At 52.8% G+C, this 20,250-nt stretch overlaps 7 protein-coding genes across 7 annotated transcripts; 3 read left to right on the top strand and 4 right to left on the bottom strand.

Moving 5' to 3' along the window:
• Window positions 1–531: 531 nt before the first annotated feature.
• Window positions 532–1,788, top strand: pgaD (putative endopolygalacturonase D; the record flags this gene model as incomplete). Its single annotated transcript, XM_032029098.1, has 3 exons — window positions 532–606; window positions 685–983; window positions 1,041–1,788. 3 exons carry the CDS (start codon window positions 532–534, stop codon window positions 1,786–1,788), a joined length of 1,122 nt encoding a protein of 373 aa, XP_031891393.1.
• A 750-nt stretch (window positions 1,789–2,538) lies between these two features.
• Window positions 2,539–4,489, bottom strand: asaE-1 (MFS transporter asaE; the record flags this gene model as incomplete). The annotated part of the gene is made up of 8 exons (XM_032029097.1): window positions 2,539–2,619; window positions 2,692–3,022; window positions 3,088–3,178; window positions 3,245–3,587; window positions 3,683–3,817; window positions 3,876–4,207; window positions 4,285–4,363; window positions 4,439–4,489. 8 exons carry the CDS (start codon window positions 4,487–4,489, stop codon window positions 2,539–2,541), a joined length of 1,443 nt encoding a protein of 480 aa, XP_031891392.1.
• A 1,106-nt stretch (window positions 4,490–5,595) lies between these two features.
• Window positions 5,596–6,866, top strand: CGGC5_v002054 (uncharacterized protein; the record flags this gene model as incomplete). The annotated part of the gene is made up of 6 exons (XM_032029096.1): window positions 5,596–5,702; window positions 5,750–5,836; window positions 5,891–5,950; window positions 6,162–6,187; window positions 6,244–6,622; window positions 6,677–6,866. 6 exons carry the CDS (start codon window positions 5,596–5,598, stop codon window positions 6,864–6,866), a joined length of 849 nt encoding a protein of 282 aa, XP_031891395.1.
• Window positions 6,867–6,942: 76 nt separating this feature from the next.
• Window positions 6,943–9,814, bottom strand: bglB-1 (Beta-glucosidase B; the record flags this gene model as incomplete). Its single annotated transcript, XM_032029095.1, has 4 exons — window positions 6,943–8,558; window positions 8,618–9,307; window positions 9,366–9,481; window positions 9,549–9,814. The coding sequence occupies 4 exons, from the start codon at window positions 9,812–9,814 to the stop codon at window positions 6,943–6,945; spliced, it is 2,688 nt and encodes an 895-aa protein (XP_031891394.1).
• Window positions 9,815–10,537: 723 nt separating this feature from the next.
• Window positions 10,538–12,138, top strand: CGGC5_v002052 (Lactose permease; the record flags this gene model as incomplete). Its single annotated transcript, XM_032029093.1, has 2 exons — window positions 10,538–11,121; window positions 11,181–12,138. The coding sequence occupies 2 exons, from the start codon at window positions 10,538–10,540 to the stop codon at window positions 12,136–12,138; spliced, it is 1,542 nt and encodes a 513-aa protein (XP_031891653.1).
• A 2,524-nt stretch (window positions 12,139–14,662) lies between these two features.
• On the bottom strand, window positions 14,663–15,931 carry eglC-0 (putative glucan endo-1,3-beta-glucosidase eglC; the record flags this gene model as incomplete). The annotated part of the gene is made up of 1 exon (XM_032029092.1): window positions 14,663–15,931. The coding sequence occupies one exon, from the start codon at window positions 15,929–15,931 to the stop codon at window positions 14,663–14,665; it is 1,269 nt and encodes a 422-aa protein (XP_031891654.1).
• A 1,610-nt stretch (window positions 15,932–17,541) lies between these two features.
• On the bottom strand, window positions 17,542–19,187 carry CGGC5_v002050 (uncharacterized protein; the record flags this gene model as incomplete). Its single annotated transcript, XM_066150917.1, has 2 exons — window positions 17,542–19,073; window positions 19,121–19,187. The coding sequence occupies 2 exons, from the start codon at window positions 19,185–19,187 to the stop codon at window positions 17,542–17,544; spliced, it is 1,599 nt and encodes a 532-aa protein (XP_066009756.1).
• Window positions 19,188–20,250: the final 1,063 nt, after the last annotated feature.

Raw genomic sequence — 20,250 nt, 5'->3', positions numbered from 1 at the left:
ATTCCTCCGCAAATCAACATGGCCTCCAATGACAGCCTGCTGCTGGGAGACGCGTTTCTGATTGACATGAAACACCGTCATTTGAAGGATTTCGACCCGCAACCCCATAATATTCTTCCTTTGAGAACGAGCACCGACGGGAATAAACTCATGACACTCAACGGCGAGCGCACTAACCAAACCTTCATTGATCGAATCGAGCAAGTCGGCGCACATGGGTCCTTTCCATTGATTCCGTATGGCTCGGAGACACTTTACCGAATGAGGCTCGAGTGATCCACTGGCCCTTGCTATGAGGCCATGCTCGTCAGTCCCAATGTGTCTTGATCACCCGTTCGGACGGAGGAGGGTCTGCAAAGCTCCTCCAATCATTCAGATCAAACGTTCTCGCTGTAACGCTGTCGCAAATTGGATCTGAAGAATATATAAAACATTACCTTGGCGCCTACTTGGCGATCGTCCTTCAGCCAGTCTCACCATCGTTCGCTGCTCCATTTCATACTCAATCTCACTCTTTTTCTCCACGCCAAGATGGCCAAGTTTCTTGCCCCTGCTGCGGCTCTGCTGCCCGTCGTGCTGGTAGCGGCGATTCCCGTCTCCAACTCCGTAAGCTGAGCCCCGCTGTTTCGTCCGATCGCAGCCCATTTCGCGACATTCAGACTGACCCGATTTTGCCCCTCTTAGACCGGCTGCACCGTTACCAAATTCGAGGATATCGCGACCGCCGTCTCGTCATGCACCGACATCACGCTCTCTAACATTGCTGCCCCGGCGGCCAGCCCCATCGATCTCCAGAAGCTGAAGAAGGGCACTAAGGTTACTTTCGACGGCACAACCACCTTCGCCACGACTGTCGACTCCAGCTTCGACCCTATCATAATCTCTGGAACCGACATCACAATTACTGGCGCACCCGGCCACGTAATTGAGGGCAATGGCGCTGCTTACTGGGACGGCCTGGGTTCCAACGGTGGCGGTGACAAGTGAGTGCAAACACTCTGGCAGAAATGAGATACGTGAAGCTAATGCGCCCGAATCAGGCCCAACCACTTCGTTGTTGTCAAGAAGACCAGCAACGCAAAGATCACCGGCCTGAACATCAAGAACTGGCCTGTCCACTGCTTCTCCATGACCGGCAACCAGAACCTTGTTGTATCCGATCTGATCCTTGACAACTCCGCCGGCGATGTGCCCAACAACAAGAGCGGTACCAAGGCTGCAGCCCACAACAGTGACGGTTTCGACATTTCCTCCAGCGACTATGTCACCCTCGATAACATCAAGGTTCACAACCAAGATGACTGTGTTGCTGTCACCAGTGGCACCCACGTCACCGTCAACAACATGTACTGCTACGGAGGTCACGGCCTCAGCATCGGCTCCATTGGCGGCAAGAGCAACAACACTGTCGATAACGTCGTCTTCTCCAACTCTCAAATCATTAAGAGCTCAAATGGCTGCCGCATCAAGTCCAACTCCGGCACCACTGGCTCCGTCACCAACATCACTTACAAGAACATCACCCTCACCGACATCGACACCTACGGCATTGATGTCCAGCAGGACTACCTCAACGGCGGCCCGACCGGTTCGCCTACCAACGGCGTCAACATCAGCAGCATCCACTTCGTCGATGTTCAGGGTACTGCTACCGGTAGCGACGCCTACAACTACTACATTCTTTGCGGTGATGGCAGCTGCTCTGACATCACCTTCGAGAACACCAAGATCACCGGAGGTGGCAAGGGCGGCAGCTGCAACTTCCCCGCCAGCGGATGCCCCGCATAAGCGCTATTTGGGCGCTTCTTTTCCTCGTAAATATTTCATGAAGTGTATACGTATAAAGACCATCACGTCATTGGGAGGCCAGGCCTCTAGGTCATGAGTAGCTGGCATATATAGACCGAACAATACCAAGTATATAACTTTATTACGATAAAATCTCATGGTGGGCAACCATTTGCGCAAATTCTCATCCAAACTCTCCGGAACGTTGGTGACCAACTCGTATTGTCTCACTTCATTTAACCGATCAATACCTGGAGTTTGGGGGGCAACCAGCTGCTTTGGAACCCTTGACAGCTTTGAAGTGGTCGTTCGTTCTCTTTCAGTATGCCCCAAACTCTTACCCATTAGTCAACTGAAAAAACCTCTTAACATGCATAAAGCTGTTCCCAGGGTATAACCCGAGTGGGTTGACACACGGATAAGCAGAATTTGAGGCGCCGGTTCTCACATTTGATTCTACCTCGCAGTCGCTACATGCTGCTCAACGGTATCCCGGAGCGCGCTCACATCCCTAATCCTCTCGGCCCCCATTCAATCTCCAGCTACCACAGTACATCAATCAGCAGGAAAGGCACATGCAGACACAAGCTGATCTAAATGTCTCTCCCCTACGACCTCCATCCCAATCCTACTTAAAAACCCCACACGGAACCGGAATCGACCAGTTCGTACTCCGACTCAAATAAAGTTGATGCCGCTCGGTGTCTTATATAGAGCGATAATCGCATACTTTACTGAGTTCCGAGTTGGCTACCATTTGCTCTTGAGGCTTCTGTCGTGTAGAACTCGGGCAGCAAAGATTACGGCGCCTCCCCCGAGAAGACAGCACCCCTGAAAATAGGTATCTCATCAGCAAACCTGCAAAGCTGAGCCAATTGAACAAAGGAGGTAAAAATGACTTACAGCAAAAATGATAAGAGGATGATACCCAGTCCTGGTGTCGCTCTGAATCAAGGCCCCAGCTATCGGACTGCCCGTCAGGACAGCCATGGCGGTAACGGTACCAAATGCTCCAAGCCTGGCTCCGAGCTTTTCGGTGGGAATGATTTGCCCGGTGGCAGCAGGCATGACTGATATAAAGACCCCAGACGCAAAGCCGTAGAGACAAGCGAATGCAACGAGTACCCCAGGCGTCGTTGCAGGAAGCCACATGACCACACACAACAGTCCGCAAAGAATAATAATCGGATACAGAAAGTTTAGCCGGCCAATGCGGTCCGCTGCATATCCACCGCTGCTAGAGTCAGAAGGCGTCCATAGTTCAAGCGGGTACGCATAGCCCAGGGAGAGGGTACACACAAAATACGTCCGAAAAGACTCGATGCGTTGATGAGGGGCAGTAGGTACGACCGAACCTTTGAGTTCGGATCGAGGGCGACACAAAATGGCTCTGCAAACCGTTAGATACAGATCCTACGCGAAGACCTGGGGCATAAACACAAACTCTGAGACTCACCTATGTAGTAAAACGGGACATACACGCCCAGGCTTGCGATGACTGCTCCAGCCGAGAGACATGAGTAGCGTATATCTAAGAAGCCCCTGTAATCAAGCAAGCTTCCGAGAGATTTCAGCTTCCTCTTGGGCTGCTTTGAAGAGGACACGACTATGGCCAAGCCGTAACAGGTCAGCAGAATCACGGCGCCAACACGGAGTGCCCACGCAAAGCCAATCTGGGGGATGAGTCTCGAAAACATGATCGGGAGGCAAACGCCGCCCAGACTGCTGCCAGATGCCACAATGCCCATGGCCATGGCACGCTTTCGGTGGAAATATTGTCCTGCTACGGTGAGAGCTGGCTAAGTATTCCAGGTTAGTACGTTTTAGAGCTTGTATTACTGCAAATGAAGCTCCTCAACCAGCAGTCCTGGCGAATGAATAAGATGCGACCCACCTGAACTCCGTAGGCAACAGTGAGGCCAAAAAGGAGAGATTGAGCCAAGAACTGCTGCCAAATCGCGTTGGGCTGAGTGAAAGATGTTGCAAGCATAGAGCCAGCGCCCCCGATCGCGGCAAACAGGTAGAGCCACTGAGGAAAGTTTAGCGTCTTCATGGCACCCATCCCAAGTTCCAATGAAGTAACTTACTTTGGGACCGTAAAGATCAAACAGTGCTCCAGCGACCGAGCCCGAGAGGTACATCAGCGTGATTTGCAGCGTGCCAATGAAGGAGATGGCGGTCGGCGAGTAATTCTTCAGATATTCTTGCTGGTAAAAAGTCTGGAAGAAACCGAAGCTGTTCACGACGCCAAAGGATGCGAAGTAAACCAAGAAGGAGCCGGTAACTGCGAGCCATGCCTGCGTGCCTCCCTCCGGATACACCTCTTCTTGTGCGGGCGAGAAAACTCCATCTTGGGTTCCAGAGATGTTCTCAGGGTCGGATGGAACGATGGAGCTGTGCTTCTCGGACCGAGACTGACCTGATAGAGTGTTACCCGCCATGGTTCACAACGTGAACTGGCTTGTCAAATAAGGTTAGGTTGGCAAATGTGCTTACAGCGAGGATGATGTGGCGACCGTAACGATACGGTCGGTAGTGATTGTTGATGGTGTTTGCGACAAACCTTCGCTCGAATCTGATGGAGGAGAGTGGTGTTTGTGACCAGGGAACTTCGTCGGGGGCACGCCTGTGGGCGAAAGGATATATATACCTTATTTCCCTGTGGGCTTGCACAATCCTCCTTTTCCGAATTGGGACACATTTTCCCTGCAAAAGTTCCTTCGCGCCGTCCGGCGATATCGGGTCGCTCTCCACAGCTTGGCAAACTAGCCAATTGGTATTAAAGTCGGAGCTCCCAACTGAGTGCTGGGTTCTTTATCGCATTGCTTTCTCCGCATCCTCAATCTCAGCGCTATCACAGTGATGAACACCTCCCAGGCTACACAACAGTCACCCAGTAAACCTGTTAGACGCTTTGCATTGAATGTAAACGTCCCCCTGTATTCCAGATGCATATGGTACCGCGCCTGACGCTCTGAAGGCATGTGCATCCTGCCGCGAGAGAAAGACAAGATGTAACGAAGCGAAGCCTTCTTGTGATCGGTGCAAGAGACTGGGACTGGCGTGCGCATATGTGGAGAGCGTCGCATCCAAGTGAGATCCAGCAGTGTTGATCGTTCTAGTCAAAGTTTTCTCATGAACTCTCCGTCTGTCAGGAAAGGTCTTTCAGTCTCCGAATTGGCGGGCGCCCTTCAACGAATGGAAGACAAGATTGATAACCTTGTGGCAAAGACAACGGCAAACCAAGGAGTTGGACCACTCAGCGATCGCAGCCATCCAAGTTCTACGACACAACCTCCGAATACCCCAGATCCAGTCAGCCCCATCAGCGCCTTCACGCCCTCAAGGCTCGGGTCGGTTCAGATTCGTCAGGAACTGGCGATACCAGAGCGTCACTGCACAGCGCCACAGCATTTACTAACATGGTCGTGCTCTCCCTTGACACTAAACGACCGTGAGCTGCGATACCCAGTCGACCTTGAAAGCAAGCAAGCCAGACTAAGAAAGACCACTGCTGCACCAGTTTGTCTGTCGCAGAGCATGAGCGAAGTGAGCAGCAGCTGGCTATCTACCATATCCTTATCTCAACTCCGTGACCTAGCCAACCTCTATTTCACTCACTTTCACCCCCAATGTCTCATTCTTGAAGAGGACAATTTCTACCATCATCATCTTAGTCGGACCCTGAGAGTCGGTTTTAATGACAGTTTAAGCAGCTGCGTTGTACTCCTAGTACTTTCCCTTGGTTCTGTTGTCGCATGCCAGACTGATGGCAGAGAGTGGGCCCAGTCAGATTCTGCTACTGATATGCTTGAGTTCGAGGCTGGTCTCAGCTTCTTCAACCTAGCTTGCAACATATTTCGTGATGTTGAAGATGTTAGCTGGGAAAGCGTGCAGTGTCTTCTGCTGATCGCGTAAGCATCACTCCATGCGTTCTGAATCCTGCAACTAACACAAAGAGTCTTTACAACTCATCCAAACTCAGAGTTTACGACCATTGGCGTTTCATTAACAAGGCCTGTTCGACTGTGATAATCTTGTTGCCTCTGTATGTTGACTCATTTAAAACTTCATGGGCATTGTCTAAACAAAGGTTTGACAGAGAGGAAAAGCTGCAAGCTCACCATTGCCAACTCTACTGGATTGCGTACCTACAAGAAAGGTAAGTACCGCGGCTGCGCTTGCTGATATCATAAAAGCTGACAACATGTCATTCAAATACTCGTCGAGTTTGAATTCCCCTCGAGCGGTCTTAGCGGGCTTGAAAGCTCCGTTCCGTTGCCGCTTCTCCCAGATCCTGGGATCGACCCCCGGCAAAAGGAGTACCAATTCTTCTTCCTTGCCCTCGTTTCAATGAGAAGACTCCTCAATAGGGTTCACTCCCATTTGTATAATCAAGGTGACGTGAGAAAACTCCTCGATGTAAATCGATACTGGTTTTGACTGATATTGCAGAGCGGCTTGTGACTCCAAATCCCTCCGTGCTCTACGAACTCAACCGACAGATTGAGGAGTGGAAACAATGTCTACCCTCTGCATTTCAGTTCTCGGATCTCACACTATCAGATGAAGTCCGAATTGCTTCTCAAACCGACAAGCGCAGCATGCAAGAGAGGCTCAAGGGTCACTGGAAGGCGCGTTATTATGCCGCCAAAACCATCCTCTACCGACCTCATGTTCACAGGGTCATACACAGCTCTAGAATAGATGCCTCGGATTACGAAGTAGAATGTGCTAAAACTGCTATTGCTTCGGCGCTGATAGGAATTCTTCACGGCGGGATAATGCACGAGCCTTTCCAGCTTCTCCTGTTTCCCATTAACTCCTGGAGAACGTAAGTCACCGCCTCGATTCGAACGTTCTGGAGACATCTGACAAACCTGAAAAGGCTATTTGCAATAAGGATCCAGATACAATTGATTCAGAGAACGCAGGTTTCGGGATTGGCAGCGGCCTTGCTGCCAGATGGCTGGGAAGTGATTGATCGAGTTCAGGCAATCATTGTTGACGCGGCATCTCCTTTTTCACCGACAATCACCAGGGATTATGAGATTATTCAGAGTCTCGTAGGAGTATAAGTATGTGTACCCTTCTGTCATATGTTCACTCTTGATGCGTCCAGCATTCTACTTCAATATCATATTTTCCTCCAACTTAATGAACCCACTGGGCTGCGGCCTTCGAGCGAAACTCTGCCAGCAGCCCTTTATCCTTTGAGTCCTTCGCCGCAGAAACCATAAACACGGCACTTTCTTCAATTACCCATTTCTGAACGCTGTCGTCCCAGTAGGAGATACTCACCCGATCCAGTGTAGCCCGAGCAGTGGCAGTCTCCCCAGGACGTACAAACACCTTGTCCCACCCCTTCAGCTCCCTCAGAGGTCGGCCGAGTCTCGGCTTGGACACCGGGCTCACGTAAAACTGCACTACTTCCTTGCCGTTAACATCCCCGGTGTTGGTCACGTCAACCTGGACCTCAATCGTTCCGTCCACAGCGAGAGAATCGCTGCTCAGCCTGATGTTAGAGTATGCAAATTTCGTGTACGAGAGACCATATCCGAAGGGGAATAACGGCTCAATCTTGCGATGGTCATAGAATCGGTACCCAAGGTAGATGTTCTCACCATAGTGAACCACATCATTCTCTCCGGGGTAGTTGTCAAACGAGGGTGTGTCCTCAATGCGGCGGGGGAATGTAATCGGTAACTTCCCACAAGTATTGGTGGTCCCCAGAAGAATGTCGGCAATACAGTCGCCCTGCTCCTGTCCTTGGTACCAGGCCTGAACAATGGCTGGCATCTCATTGGCCCAGGGCAATGTGATTGGGCTACCTGTCTGATTGATGACGATGGTCCTGGGATTCGCTCTCACTACAGCCCGCACCAACTCGTTGGATTGCCCTGGTAGATGCATTGATACCATGTCGCTTGTTTCCGTCTCCCATTCGTGATCTTTCCCAACAACTACGACTGCTATGTCGCTGCGGCTGGCGAGGTCAACGGTATCTTGTAGCATGGCATCGAGATCGCCAGGGTTCTCCAGGAATCCAACTCGAACACCGTCTTGGACCTCCTCACGTTCAAGCATGCCCGTGTACGTCATGTCGTACGGCTTAGGCTCGCGACTGATGGACTCAAGAACAAGCTCGTATGAATGTCCGGCCTTCAGCTCCACTTCAACGCGTTCTTCAGGTGAGCCGTAGCTCATGAAAAGAGACGACTTGGGCGACCACCACCGGCGTTCAATGTCGACAATAACCTTTCCGTCGAGTATGAGCTTCCCGGGCCCGCAGCTGGAAAGAGAAAACTGATGTACTCCAGTGGTTTTCGGCGTCAGAATCGTCTCGGCGCGGTAGGAGTACCTTTCCCCAGTCGTTAACTCTGGTGGTAGCCCGTCGTAACAAACCAGGTTCGAACTCGGTCGGTGCTCAGTCATGAAAGGCTTGCCCTCGTGCTTTATGTTTCTCCAAAGCGACAGTACGAATCCAGGCGAGCCGGTTTCCGGGTTTCTCATCACCGACGGCTCGAGAAGAGGGAGATAACGGTGCGTGAGTATGCCTGGCTTTGTCACGACTTGCGCAGTCGGATAAATGCTAGAGACCTCCTTGTTGAAAGAGCCGAATGGTGTAGTACGGTAGTGAGGTGAGAGATTCGAGCTCCCCCCTCCAGTCGCAACGGTTCTGTTTGCGTTTGGGCCGATGAAAGCTATGGTCTTTCCGTCAAGATCCTTCAACGGAAGAATATCACCCTCGTTCTTCAACAGGACAATGCCTGTAGACCTGTTAACGCAATCCTTTCTGGATGACCGATGGTTTCTGGAGTAGACTCACCTTCGGCGCCGGCGCGGCGCAAGATTGCCCGATGCTTGGGGAGATCGATGGCCTGCTCAGGTCCTTCTTTCCAGTCGGGAATTTTGCTCTTCCCAGTCTTATGGACAAGCTCGAGAACCCTAGTTGCGGAAGCATCGATGAAGGAGCTGTCGACTAGGCCTTGCCGGTGAGCTTCAGGAAGGTGCCTGCCCCGCCTCCTCACAGGCCCCGGCATTTCAAGATCCAGACTGCAATGATCCGTAAGCTTCGTGAACATCCTTGAGATTTCCCAGATGACGTACCCAGCTGTAAGAGAGGGAACAACGCTATTGGTCCCAAACCAGTCACTCATAACGAGTCCGTCCCAACCCCACTCGCCACGGAGGATATCTCTGATGAGGTAGTGGTTCGCAGAGCAGAAGTCTCCGTTTACCTTGTTGTAAGCCGTCATGATCGACCACGGGTTGCTGTCGCGGACCGCGATTTGGAAAGGCTGGAGGTGAATCTCGCGCAGGGCGCGCTCGGGAATCTTCTCGTCGATGAAGAAGCGGCGATTCTCCTGGTCGTTGGCGGCGTAGTGCTTCACACAGGCCCCAATGCCAGCAGCTTGGATCGTGTTGATGTACTGAGCGGCAAGCTTGCCCGTCAAGAAAGGATCCTCGCTGTAAGCTTCAAAGTTGCGCCCGCTCAGAGGGGTCCTTGGGATGCAAACTGGATGTATCGAGTATCAGTGATATATTCGACCGACCCTAGCGGCAGATAACAGAACCGCACTCGCCAGTCGGTCCTAGCAGAACATCAACTCCCTTGCTCTTAGCTTCTGCTATCAAGACTTGCGATACATCCTCAATTACTTGCTTGTCCCAGGTAGCAGCAAGTGACACGCTGTTTAACTCATCAGTCTGACGTAAATAACAATAACAAGGCAACATTTCTTGCTCAGAACACTAACCCTAATGGTAATGAAGCTGCAGTCACTCCATCGACGAAGATTCCCCCGCGCACGCCAGTTGGTCCATCAGAAGTCTTGATTCTGGAGATGCCCAGCCTAGGAATGGGATTCATGCGCCAGAGGTCTTCTCCAGTCAAAAGCAAAATCTTCTCTTCTAGTGTCATCTGTTTGAGCTTCTCATCCGCAAAACCTTTTGCATCTTGAGATATAGTCACAGCAACCTTTGAAGGATCATGATTCCAACCATGTCTCTCGGTGTCGAGCATGTTGAGAGTGAGCCAAATCGAGAGCCGGGTAGATCCGCGTGAACACGGAAGAGTTGTGAAATACTCTCGAAGGAAAGTCGTGCATACTGCTTCTTTTGAATGATCTTAAAACCGGAGGCAAGACGACAAAGCAAGACTTCAGGCATACCCGCCCGCAACATGTGTTCGTGGCCCATCGTTCAACTTCAGTGTGGCCATCAGCGCCAGTCCCCATCTCCCCGCCTGGTTTTCGCAACCTAGTAGCAACAAATCTAGACTGCACTTGAATAGATTCAACTAGCTAATTGGATCATGAGTAAGACTACAGTTGCAGTGGCGGAGTTTGCATGAAGCCCCCATAATATAATCACCACCGTCAGAAGCAGTCTGTTTCTCCCCGCTCGTCCTCTGCGATTGCCATATTAGGCTATGCTACGCTCACCTAGGGTATTGCTAAGACCTGGGGAAACCCTCCCCCGTACATGTCACCTAGGGTTTGAGGAGGAGAACATAGCTAGAATCACACTATGTAGCCGGGTCTAACGCTATGTCGTAAGTCTTGAAGTACGGCTTGATGAGATTCTAGAACCAGGCATCTGGAGGCGTACTCTATGTCTTCCACAACAGCATTCAGAGGGGCGCATACAAATAGGCCTAATATGTTGAACTGCATAGCTTAGAGTTTATAATCCTTAGATCTCATCTCCTCGCGTTTCCCGTCCCTTGCCTAGGTTTGATCAGACGATGGATTCTAACCCTAACCCTACTATATTCCGAACTGTGGCAGAGATCCTTGCGTCAGACTCTCGGCCTGCGCTCTCTTCCCTCACGCCTTCCCTCATCCGTCTCTATGCCATCCTTGCGCCAGCTTGCCTCGTTGTCTGCGCGACTAACGGCTACGATGGCTCAGTCTTGACTGGACTCCAGGGCGTAGCCGCCTGGAACCATGAGTTCGGGAGTCCCAAAGGAGCTCTCTTGGGGATCACCAGCGCAGCTTACCCCCTCGGCGCAATCCTCTCGACTCCCTTCTCAGCCATGATCTCCGACCGTTTCGGGCGCAAATGGTCCATTCTCATCGGCAGCTGCATCATGATCATCGGCGTATTGATACAGTGCCTCAGCCACTCCATCGGGCTCTTCATCGGGGGACGTATCGTCGTCGGGTTCGGCATCACCATGGCCCTCGCCGCCGCGCCGGTACTGATATCCGAGCTTGCACATCCGCGACACCGCGTCCTCTTTGGTTCGCTGTACAACACCAGCTTCTACCTTGGCGCCCTGACGGCTGGATGGGTTACCTTTGGTAGCTACCGCATCCCAGGCTCTTGGTGCGTGATCAAGATGTACGACATACCGAGTTATCAGCGGCTGCTAACTTGAGGAAAAGGGCATGGCGTCTGCCGACTATGCTTCAAGCGGTTCCCGTCTGCATCCAGATGATATTTGTCTGGTTTCTAGACGAGTCCCCTCGTTGGCTGTGCTACAAGGACCGCGAAGAGGAAGCCTTCAACATCCTCGTCAAGCACCATGGCGGCGGCGACCCAAACGACCCCCTCGTTCTCGCGCAATTCCACGAGATGAAAGTCGCACTGCAGCTGGAAAAGCAAGTACAAGACGCGGGCCCCAAGCTGTTTCTCAAAACACCAGCCAACCGCAAGCGGCTGCTCATTCTTGTGACGCTTGCTGTCGCTGGTCAATGGTCGGGGAACGGACTAGTCAGTTACTACTTAACTCGCATTTTCAGCAGCATCGGCATCACAAGTCAGCGGGAGCAGACGTTGCTCAACGGAGTCATCAGCACGGTGAACTACGCAACCGCCCTCATGGCGGCGGGGTTGTCGACGAAGCTCGGCCGGCGGTGGATGTTCGTCGGCGGCGGAGTTGCCATGTGGCTGACCTTTTCGTCGCTCACAGCCAGTATTGCCGTCTACAACACCAAAGGGACAACAGCTTCAAGCCAAGCTGCGTTGGCATTCATCTTCATATACTATGCGGCATTCAACCTGTGTCTGAACCCGCTTCTCTTCCTCTACCCGACCGAGATTCTGCCATTCAGATTGAGGGCGATGGGTTTGAGCATTCTTGTATTCGCCAATAGGGCGGCGTCGTTCCTGAACCAGTTTGTCAACCCGATTGGGATGGAGTCTCTGAGTTGGAAGTACTACCTCTTCTATGTCGGATGGCTGCTGGTTGAAATCGCGGTGTTCTACTTTTTGTATCCGGAGACGAAGGGGTACAGCCTGGAACGCATGCAGGAGGTCTTTGGGGAGGAGATAAAGGATGATGGGCCCGAGGAGAAGGCGTCCATCATCAACGAGATGAGAGCGGTAGAGCACAAGGACTGAGGAAAACCCATACTTTTAAACATGACTACTAGAAGGATCAACGGCAACTCACTTACGCCCCAAAAGTAAAACCAAGTGTAGTCGTGTCCCTGGTACATACGTACGGTCTTCAAAAACAGGACACTCTCTTCGATCCGCAGCTAGCAGGCAACACTAAGTTGTCCGTTGAGAGACTCACTGAGAAGATGCAAGCCAAAAAATGAAAGGGACGAGACTCGAACTCGCGCGGGTTGCCCCACCAGGAAACAGATGTTAAGCTGACCTTAACCTGGCGCCATAACCAACTCGGCCACCCTTCCGTTGGTGATCTTGGGAATGACTCCCGAGATCGGATGTGGATGCCGGAATTGACCGGGGGAGATGTTGATATGCCGGCGTTGTATGGTGTGGGAGAGGCTTAGGGCTTCGGCTACGGAGGGGGGAGGCTTTGCGGATGGGATCCACGCACTTGGGAGAGATCCACTGACTGACTGAGTCGGCACAAGCTGGGCTCCCTCCGGGTTTGTGGAGCATAGGAAGTCAAGCGCGATCAATTCAGCGGGTGGCGAGGGCATACGAGTCTTGGTTGGATTTGACACGAGGTCATCACAAGGTTCAGTTTGACGGGAGCTGAAGTTGACATGGCAGAAAAACATTCGACACTCAGATACTGAGGGACGGGCCCCGGTAGATGCATATACTAGAAAACACACCTCATACATGCAACTACGGGGCGATCGTCAAAGCCTTCGTCCGAACCAACAAGTTGCGATGAACACACCCAAACCTTAGAACTGGGATTGTAACTCGAATGATCAGTGGCTGAGCAGACCCCCAAAACCAACAGAGAATCACCAGTGTCAAAGAAAGCGTCGGCCAAAACACAAAACGGTTTGGGGCTTGAGGCGTTCTCAAAGCCGTTGAAACGGTGCCGCAGCTGCTGAAAGACTAACTACCTACTCGAACACCTGAAAGCACGTTGCCATCACCATAAAAACACCTCTAACCCGACCCGGCCTTTTGCGTGTGCTCTCGCAGCCGGGCGCGGGAAGCCATCCCGGGAACGGGACCGATCAACGGGCGCGGCCTTGGCAGAAACTCAATGCATCGTCATTCTGTCCCCCCATCTTCCCCAACACTTAGGTCGGGAAATAATCATATCAGCATGTGAGGCGGGGGAGATATCCGTACATGGCATGCACGTTGCATCTGTTCATCTCCAAGTCACCCGTGCATAAACGGGAAAAAAACAAGTGCTCGGCACCGCATCCCAGGAGGAGGTAAACAAATCCGGCCCAAATCTCCAGCCAGGCTCGCCAAATAAGGAAACGAAAAAAGAAGCATTTAAGATTAAATATTGGAACTGGGAAGAAAGGGCCTGGGCCAGACGCAACGAATGAATAACCCGACAGCACTGCCTCACTCGCCAAAGATTCAATCTTTCTTTCCTTCCCAAGCGAGAGAAAAGCCAAGTTTATTCCTTTCCATCCAATGTCGATGAACGGCATCAGGGGAAAGGGAGGTGAGGGTCGATGCCTACCTAGCCGAACGCGTGTTCCCCACTGCTTCCCGCCGTGCCGCTGGCACTCTAGAACCAAGTTTTTGTTGGCCTTGGGTGCGCTTGGCTCTGAAGATGGTTTAGCTCCAGGCACGACGACGGCGTGATTCGCTGCGTGCCTGACACGGGGGGCAAAGAGCGCATGGAAATGTAAACAGTGCATTGCGCCATCTCGTCGTCGCGTTATCTACTGCGGAGTATGACTTCGAGATTGAAGCGCGACCAGAACATAGAACTATGATGATGACGATTGAAAAGACAGTGGTATGAATCAATTCAAACAATGACGCACCAAGAGGTCAATGTTGTCCGCGCCGGCGTTGGTGGTGAGGCGCGCCAACACGAACAAAAAATCCAATGATTTACCAACACAGTTCTAAAATTAGCTCAGCCTCCTCGAAGAGTCGACCAGAAAAAAAACAGAAGGGCACCACCTGCGCCCGGATTTGTGGGCGTGTCTTCACTGGGTTCCCTGATTCCTTGCAGCGCTCTTGGAGGAAAGAGGGCCAATACGAAATGGACGGGCCGCCGCCAGTGGTCCAGAACTTGGACCGGACTCCACCTTGGGCCCTGGGAGTGGGGAGAGATCAGCACACCTCATTTCCGACTCTGGGGGATTGCTGCCGCCCAATGGGAACGCAGATCTGGGTCTGACCCTCTCTAAGTCGCCGGCGCTCACCGAGTCAGGAGCTTAGACACACCAGGCTGTGGTGGTTCATCATGTTACACGGGCTGTTCGGTGTGAGACAGTGTCATACGGTCGGTTGTCAGCTTACGATCAAGTCACTGGTCCGCGAGGCATGTGGGATGGTCTTTGATGATGGTTTGAATGATTAATCACATTTCCTTCAGTCTATCCGCAGTCTATCCACGATTATGATACCAGAATGCACACATGTCCAGTGTGTGAGTCAAAATACACGCTGCTATTCCCTCATGTGCTGCTCAAACTTTTTACACCGAAATGGCTGCTGCTACTCCCCACCCTTAGTAGAGGAAGGCAATGGCGCCGGCAATGATGGCCAGGGCACCGGTGGAGAGGACCTTGACAGTGGTGGCACCGGAGCCGACGGTGGAAGCGGAGCTGCCAGCGCCAGTGGTGGTGGAAGAGCCGGAGCCGGAGCCGCTGCCAGAGCCGGAGCCAGAGCCAGAGCTGGCGGTGCCGCTGGGGGAGGCAGTGGAGACGGTGGTGTTACCGCCGGATCCAGAAGAGCCAGAGCCAGAGCCAGAGCCAGAAGTGCCGTTGCCGGGCTTAACGGTAGCGGTGGAGGAGGCAGTGCCGGTGGTGGTCTCGGTGGGGGTGTCGAAGGTGGTAGGGCAGGTGAGGTTGAAGAGGGGCTTGGTGGACAGGTCCTTGGTGATGGCGAACTTCATGGTGTTGTCGGGGTTGGAGTCACGGAGGTTGTACCAGAAGGTAGGGGTCTTGCCGAAGAGCTGGCGGCAGCCGATCTCGTCCCAGTAGGTCTTGGCGTTCTGAGCAGAGGGAACAGCCTCGTCCCAGGTCTCACCAGTGACGGGCCAGCCGGTCTCAGTAACCCAGACGGGCTTGCCAGCGGCGGTGGCGATGGTGGCCTTGTAGGCCTTGTCGAAGAGCTTGCCAGCGTTCTCGATGCTGTTGCCCTTGTCGTTCTCGTAGTAGGGGTACTCATCGACACCGACCCAGTCAATGGCGTCGAGGACGGGCTTGTTGGTGGCGTTTCCCCAGACGTCCCAGGTGTCGACGTGGCCGATGGAGACCTTGGACAGAGGAGTGTCCTTGAAGGCGGTCTTGAAGTCGTTGATGAAGCCGACAATGGTCTTGGGGTCGGCACCGACTCCAGACTTGTTCTTGACACCGGTGACTGAGTTGCGGTACAGGTCCTCAGAGCCGATGGAGGCACCGATGATGAGGTCGGTCAGCTTGGTGCCGTACTTGGTGACGGCGGTCTTGAGGGCGTTGATCTCCTTGTCGATGTTGTCGGTGCCGGAGGTCCAGACACCGAGGAGGATCTTGGTGTTGGTGTTGATGGCAGCCTCGAAGGCCTCGATGGGGTCCTCGGTGGAGTAGGCCTGGATGTTGGTGTAGAGACGGACGGCGTTGAAGTCGCCGGGGGCACCCTCGAGGTTCTGGGCGGTCTTGAACTCGGCCTCGAAGTCGGCCTTGAACTTGGCAGAGCGGTCGGCCTTGGTGGCACCAGAGTTGAAGCCAAGGTAGTTCTCGGCGGCAGCGGTGGCCGCGAGGGCGCTGATGGCGACGGCAGAAACGGAGGCCTTCATTTTGATGATGTGTGATTATGCGTGTGTAACTGGGAAAGAATAATCGCTCTCGTGTCGGTCGGGAGGTATCGTAAGACGGATAGGCAGCAAGAGAAATCCCAGAGGCTGTTTATTAAGGCTGGGAGATGCTGTGGTTGGTCGGGGACTGTTTGGCTGTGACTAAAACAAATAATAAAGAGTGTGGGATAGTTGGGTTTGTTGTCGAGGACCAAAAAGAATGACTGGCAAAGGGAAGGAGGTGCCAAAGAAGGTGTCGACAACGAGTGGGACAAGGCCGGGTATTAAACACACGAAGGAAGGAATTCGGGAGTCCGAGTGAGGGTGGAGCGTGGTGAATGAAGATGGAAGGGGAAGGGGAAGGGGAAAACAATGACGGCCGTCGTATTGGCCTTGGACGTCACGAAATTAAGGAGGTCCCCGGCTCAGGGGGGGAGCGTGCGGGGATCACGTGAAGCGACTGGACCAGGCCTCCGCTGAACAATGCCCGCTGCAGACACTGGACAGCAGGAAGGACCAGACCACTGCTGGACCACCTGCTGGAACACCTAAGGCAGGTAGGTACCTCGTACACAACCCGGGAAGGAACACTGGAGAACCAAGTTTGTTTTCCGGGGCTTGTGGACGAGGGCTGAAAAGTCGCCCAGCTGGGGCCTGGCGCGCGCTGGAGCCACTCCACTTGTGCTGGAAGATCAGCCAAGGCGGTGAATGCAACCACTGACGCAGGGGAACAGACGCTGCCGCTGTTGAAGCTGCCGCTATGGATTGCATTGACTCGCTGTTATTCACTCTCGCGTCGTCGTGCGTTTCGTTGTGCATCTGTCATCCCATCTTGTTTGCTTTTTCCTCCCACGTCGCGTCGACTCACGGCACTTGATAACCTGTGCCTGTGCCGATGCCACCCAGATGCCAGACGTGCATCTCAAAACTCATCCAATCTTCCTTCAAATTCATGGCTCGGACGGGAGTGGCGGAGGAGGCGCTTGGCTAATTCCCAGCGGCATTCCACTCACCACCTCCAACGGCCCTGAGCCTTGCCGATGATTCTTACACAAGTTGAAACGTTGCGACATCCAACTGCAAATTGACTAGCCTTGTTCCAGTCCAAGTCATCCATCTCTCTGTCTTAGTCGTGGCTTTGGGCGTTGATGCTGTTGCGTGTCTGCTATTCCATCAGGCTCTGTCATAACATGCATATCTATGTATGCATCTACCGAGATCTCTTAAGTGCATACACACAGCCCCTGAGCAAGTTCCCAATGGAGTCGGGCAATGCAATCATCATTGTTACTGATCATTGGTAACAATGATCTCAACCAAGCCTTGTCATTTCTTCCAAGCCTCTCTTTTCCATGATTCTGCATCTTGGCTTTGTGACTACCTTTGACCCCAAAAATAAGCATGGCGCAGCGGCTGTCCTCCCACCGGCAACTGGCTGGGCGGCTGCCTCCGCCTCGGCCACCGGCGAATGGCCGTCTTGGTCTCCCGCACCTACGGGGCCGAATCGGTGCCCGCGGACGACACGGCCGAGACGCGGGGCTATTCACGCAGCTCAGGAGCAACTTGGAGCGCCGTTCAACCAGGTTCTGTATTCTCAGTTCTGCACTACAGTCCTACTTCAGTTTTATCTCTTGATACCCTACTCTCTCCCACACATCGAGATCCTCGAGCTCAGCCATTCCGACGCGCTGGTAGAACCTGTTCCCAGCGTTGACGACCATGAGACCGATGCCCAACTTCCTGCTGTCCCGGAAAATTGTCCCAAGAAGCAAAACCTGTAGCTCTCTGCCTTGTATCTCTTTCTCGAAAGCATCCTCGTCCAAGTCAGGTAACTTGTCACATCCTCCCGATATGATATCACCGTCCTTGTCTCTTTGGTCCGTACCGAGGTCGTCAGCCTTCATCATGCGACATTCAAGTGCCGCATGTCTTGGGACCCTTGTCCCTAGAGTATCCCATCCTTTGACCTTCGCATCTTCTTTGATGAACATCTCGGTGTACTTCACCTGCCGGCTCAGCGATGCCCAAGACCAGCTCGGTGCTCGATCTGATCTCTGCGACTCCTCTTCTCCCACGTCTGCGTCTATGGGCTTATACCACGCAAGCAGCTCAATGAACCATTTCTTCCACAGCCCAAAGTGATTACTGTCCTCCCACAAAACCTCCAGCTCCCTCGTGATTCCCCTGAGAGCGTTCAGCCTGTCGTTGGGGTCACTCAGAGACCGCCGAGTGTATTGCCACACAACAGTCTTCCACAGATACATCTTCTCCTCGTCGTCACTACCAAACAGTCCAGCATTGTCCTCGTTGAAGCTAGTCCACGGCAACCCTTCCAGCGGCTGCAAATACTCCAACGCGTCATCTCCCCCAACCACACTCTGCAAATCAAAACCTTTGCATTGCCAGAGAAGCTCGTACTCCGAAAAGATCAGCAGCCGCGACGATAGCATGAACTCTTGAAGCACCCATCCACGCTCATCCAACATGTGCTTCGGCACATGGGGCCGCGATCGAAGATACACCGTCCCCTCTGGGCCCTTTCCCTTCGACCCGTCCACAGCTATCTTAACTTCGGGGATATATGTGCTTCTCTGCCACAAGAACCCATCCCTTGCTCTCTCCGCCGTTCCAGCTGCGATGGTGATGGCGGCGTTTTTGTAAATTGTCGCCATTCTCCCGACCTCTTTCTCCTTATCCCTGTCACAGTCCTGAATAATGCAGAAAGCGTCGACCCAGAGGTATCTGAACCCCAGCATCCTCGTTACCTTGACCGCGTCCTTTACCGACTGCTGCAGGGTCTCCTCTTGTATGCCGGCCTGCGTAGACATTTCCGTTAGAGTATCCCTACGTAAGAGTACTTTCTGTTTACCGCCCCAGCAATAGCTCAACGCAATGTACTCCCCACGGGTCTCCGTCTCATTGACAAACAGTCGAAGAGAGGGGTTGTCTGTGGTTCCCACGTCGAGGACACGGGAGGGCAAAACTGTATTGCGAGAGAATTTGCATGCTTCGTGTTTCTTGGCGTCGTCGTCGTCCTTTGCGTTTTTGCATTCATCGTATAGCCCTCTAGCCTTGTCGAGGACTGTCTGGGTCTTGACTTCCCGCTTAAGGGGTCGGCGGGAAATCAATGCCGTCATAGGATCGCCTTTGCAAGTTGTTAGTATACAACGTGGTATGAAGGACCTCTCCCACCTTGCTTCGCATAGGGATGAATTCGTACTACAATCTTTGTTTTCGGCGTGATCTTTTTTTTTGGCATGATCTTCTTTTTTGCCGTGATGTCTGTTTTCGGTGTGAAGTATCCCTCCAAAACATTGAAGACCGGGCAATGTGTGGTTCCCGCTCTGCCCGCTGGACGGCGATTTCGAAAGATTAACGGTTTGTTGCTGGGCCACCCCGTCTCGTCTTCTTCTACTTCGACAGACTCAGCTATTAAGAAGCATGACGGACAGCCTTGTTCGGCGTTGATGGAGCGAAGAAACTCAGTGTGAGTAAAATGACGAAACCCAGCTTTGGAGTTGAGTCTCATCAGGCCTTCTTCCGAAAACATGAGACTACATCTGGCGCAGGCTGGGCCCGGGTCGGCATCGCCTTCACGGACCTTTCTCAGAGATCGAGGTGGATACTCCTCGTCTTCTGTCTCCATCTCCGCCGCCTTTCGGCGATTATTCGCCCTAAGGGGGAGCGTTAGGCTCATGATTGACACCGCGAGATGACAACCAAGACTAGACCACAGAGCGCGACTAGACCGGAGGATTGTAGGGTATGACCTGAACTCGCTCAAAGATGTAAAGCGTCCGGAAGAAGTTCACAATTGTAACGAGAGAGCCGCCGAGGGCGCCATCAAATCTGCCCTGCACTTATGTGGTGTTCCCCCAAGAGGGGCAGTTGGCCGACCCCTGTGGGCGAGTCTGCCTGCAGGAAGGCAACCAGGCTAGCATGCACGAATGCCAAAACAGGGCGAGTATTCAGGCAACCATTGCGACCTTCGACAAGGCTTTTATGCAGTTGGAGTTGGGCAAATTGCGACTATGGAATTTGCCTTGGCTGGTACCTACCTATTATCTGCAGTAATTGCAGTGCGTGGGGCATTTGAGGATCAAGGACTCCAAGGACCACCACCAGTTTAGGGAACAGGACGTTGAGAGGGGAGAAGAGAAACAACTCAATTGTATCAGGGTATTATCAAAAGAGTCCAAGGTCAACTCATAAACTCGTCGCAATCATCAAAACACAAGAAGGAAGCTTCACAGCGTCGCATAAGCGCGCTGCCAATCGTAAAAGAAAACAATTAACCGCCCGATCCAAACGCCCCCTTCAAC

This window comes from Colletotrichum fructicola (genome assembly GCF_000319635.2).
Source record: "Colletotrichum fructicola Nara gc5 chromosome Unknown KSG_Nara_v1_contig01, whole genome shotgun sequence".
Classification (NCBI taxonomy): domain Eukaryota; kingdom Fungi; phylum Ascomycota; class Sordariomycetes; order Glomerellales; family Glomerellaceae; genus Colletotrichum; species Colletotrichum fructicola.
Note: the sequence above shows the minus strand (reverse complement) of the source record. Positions and strands in the feature narration are given on the sequence as shown.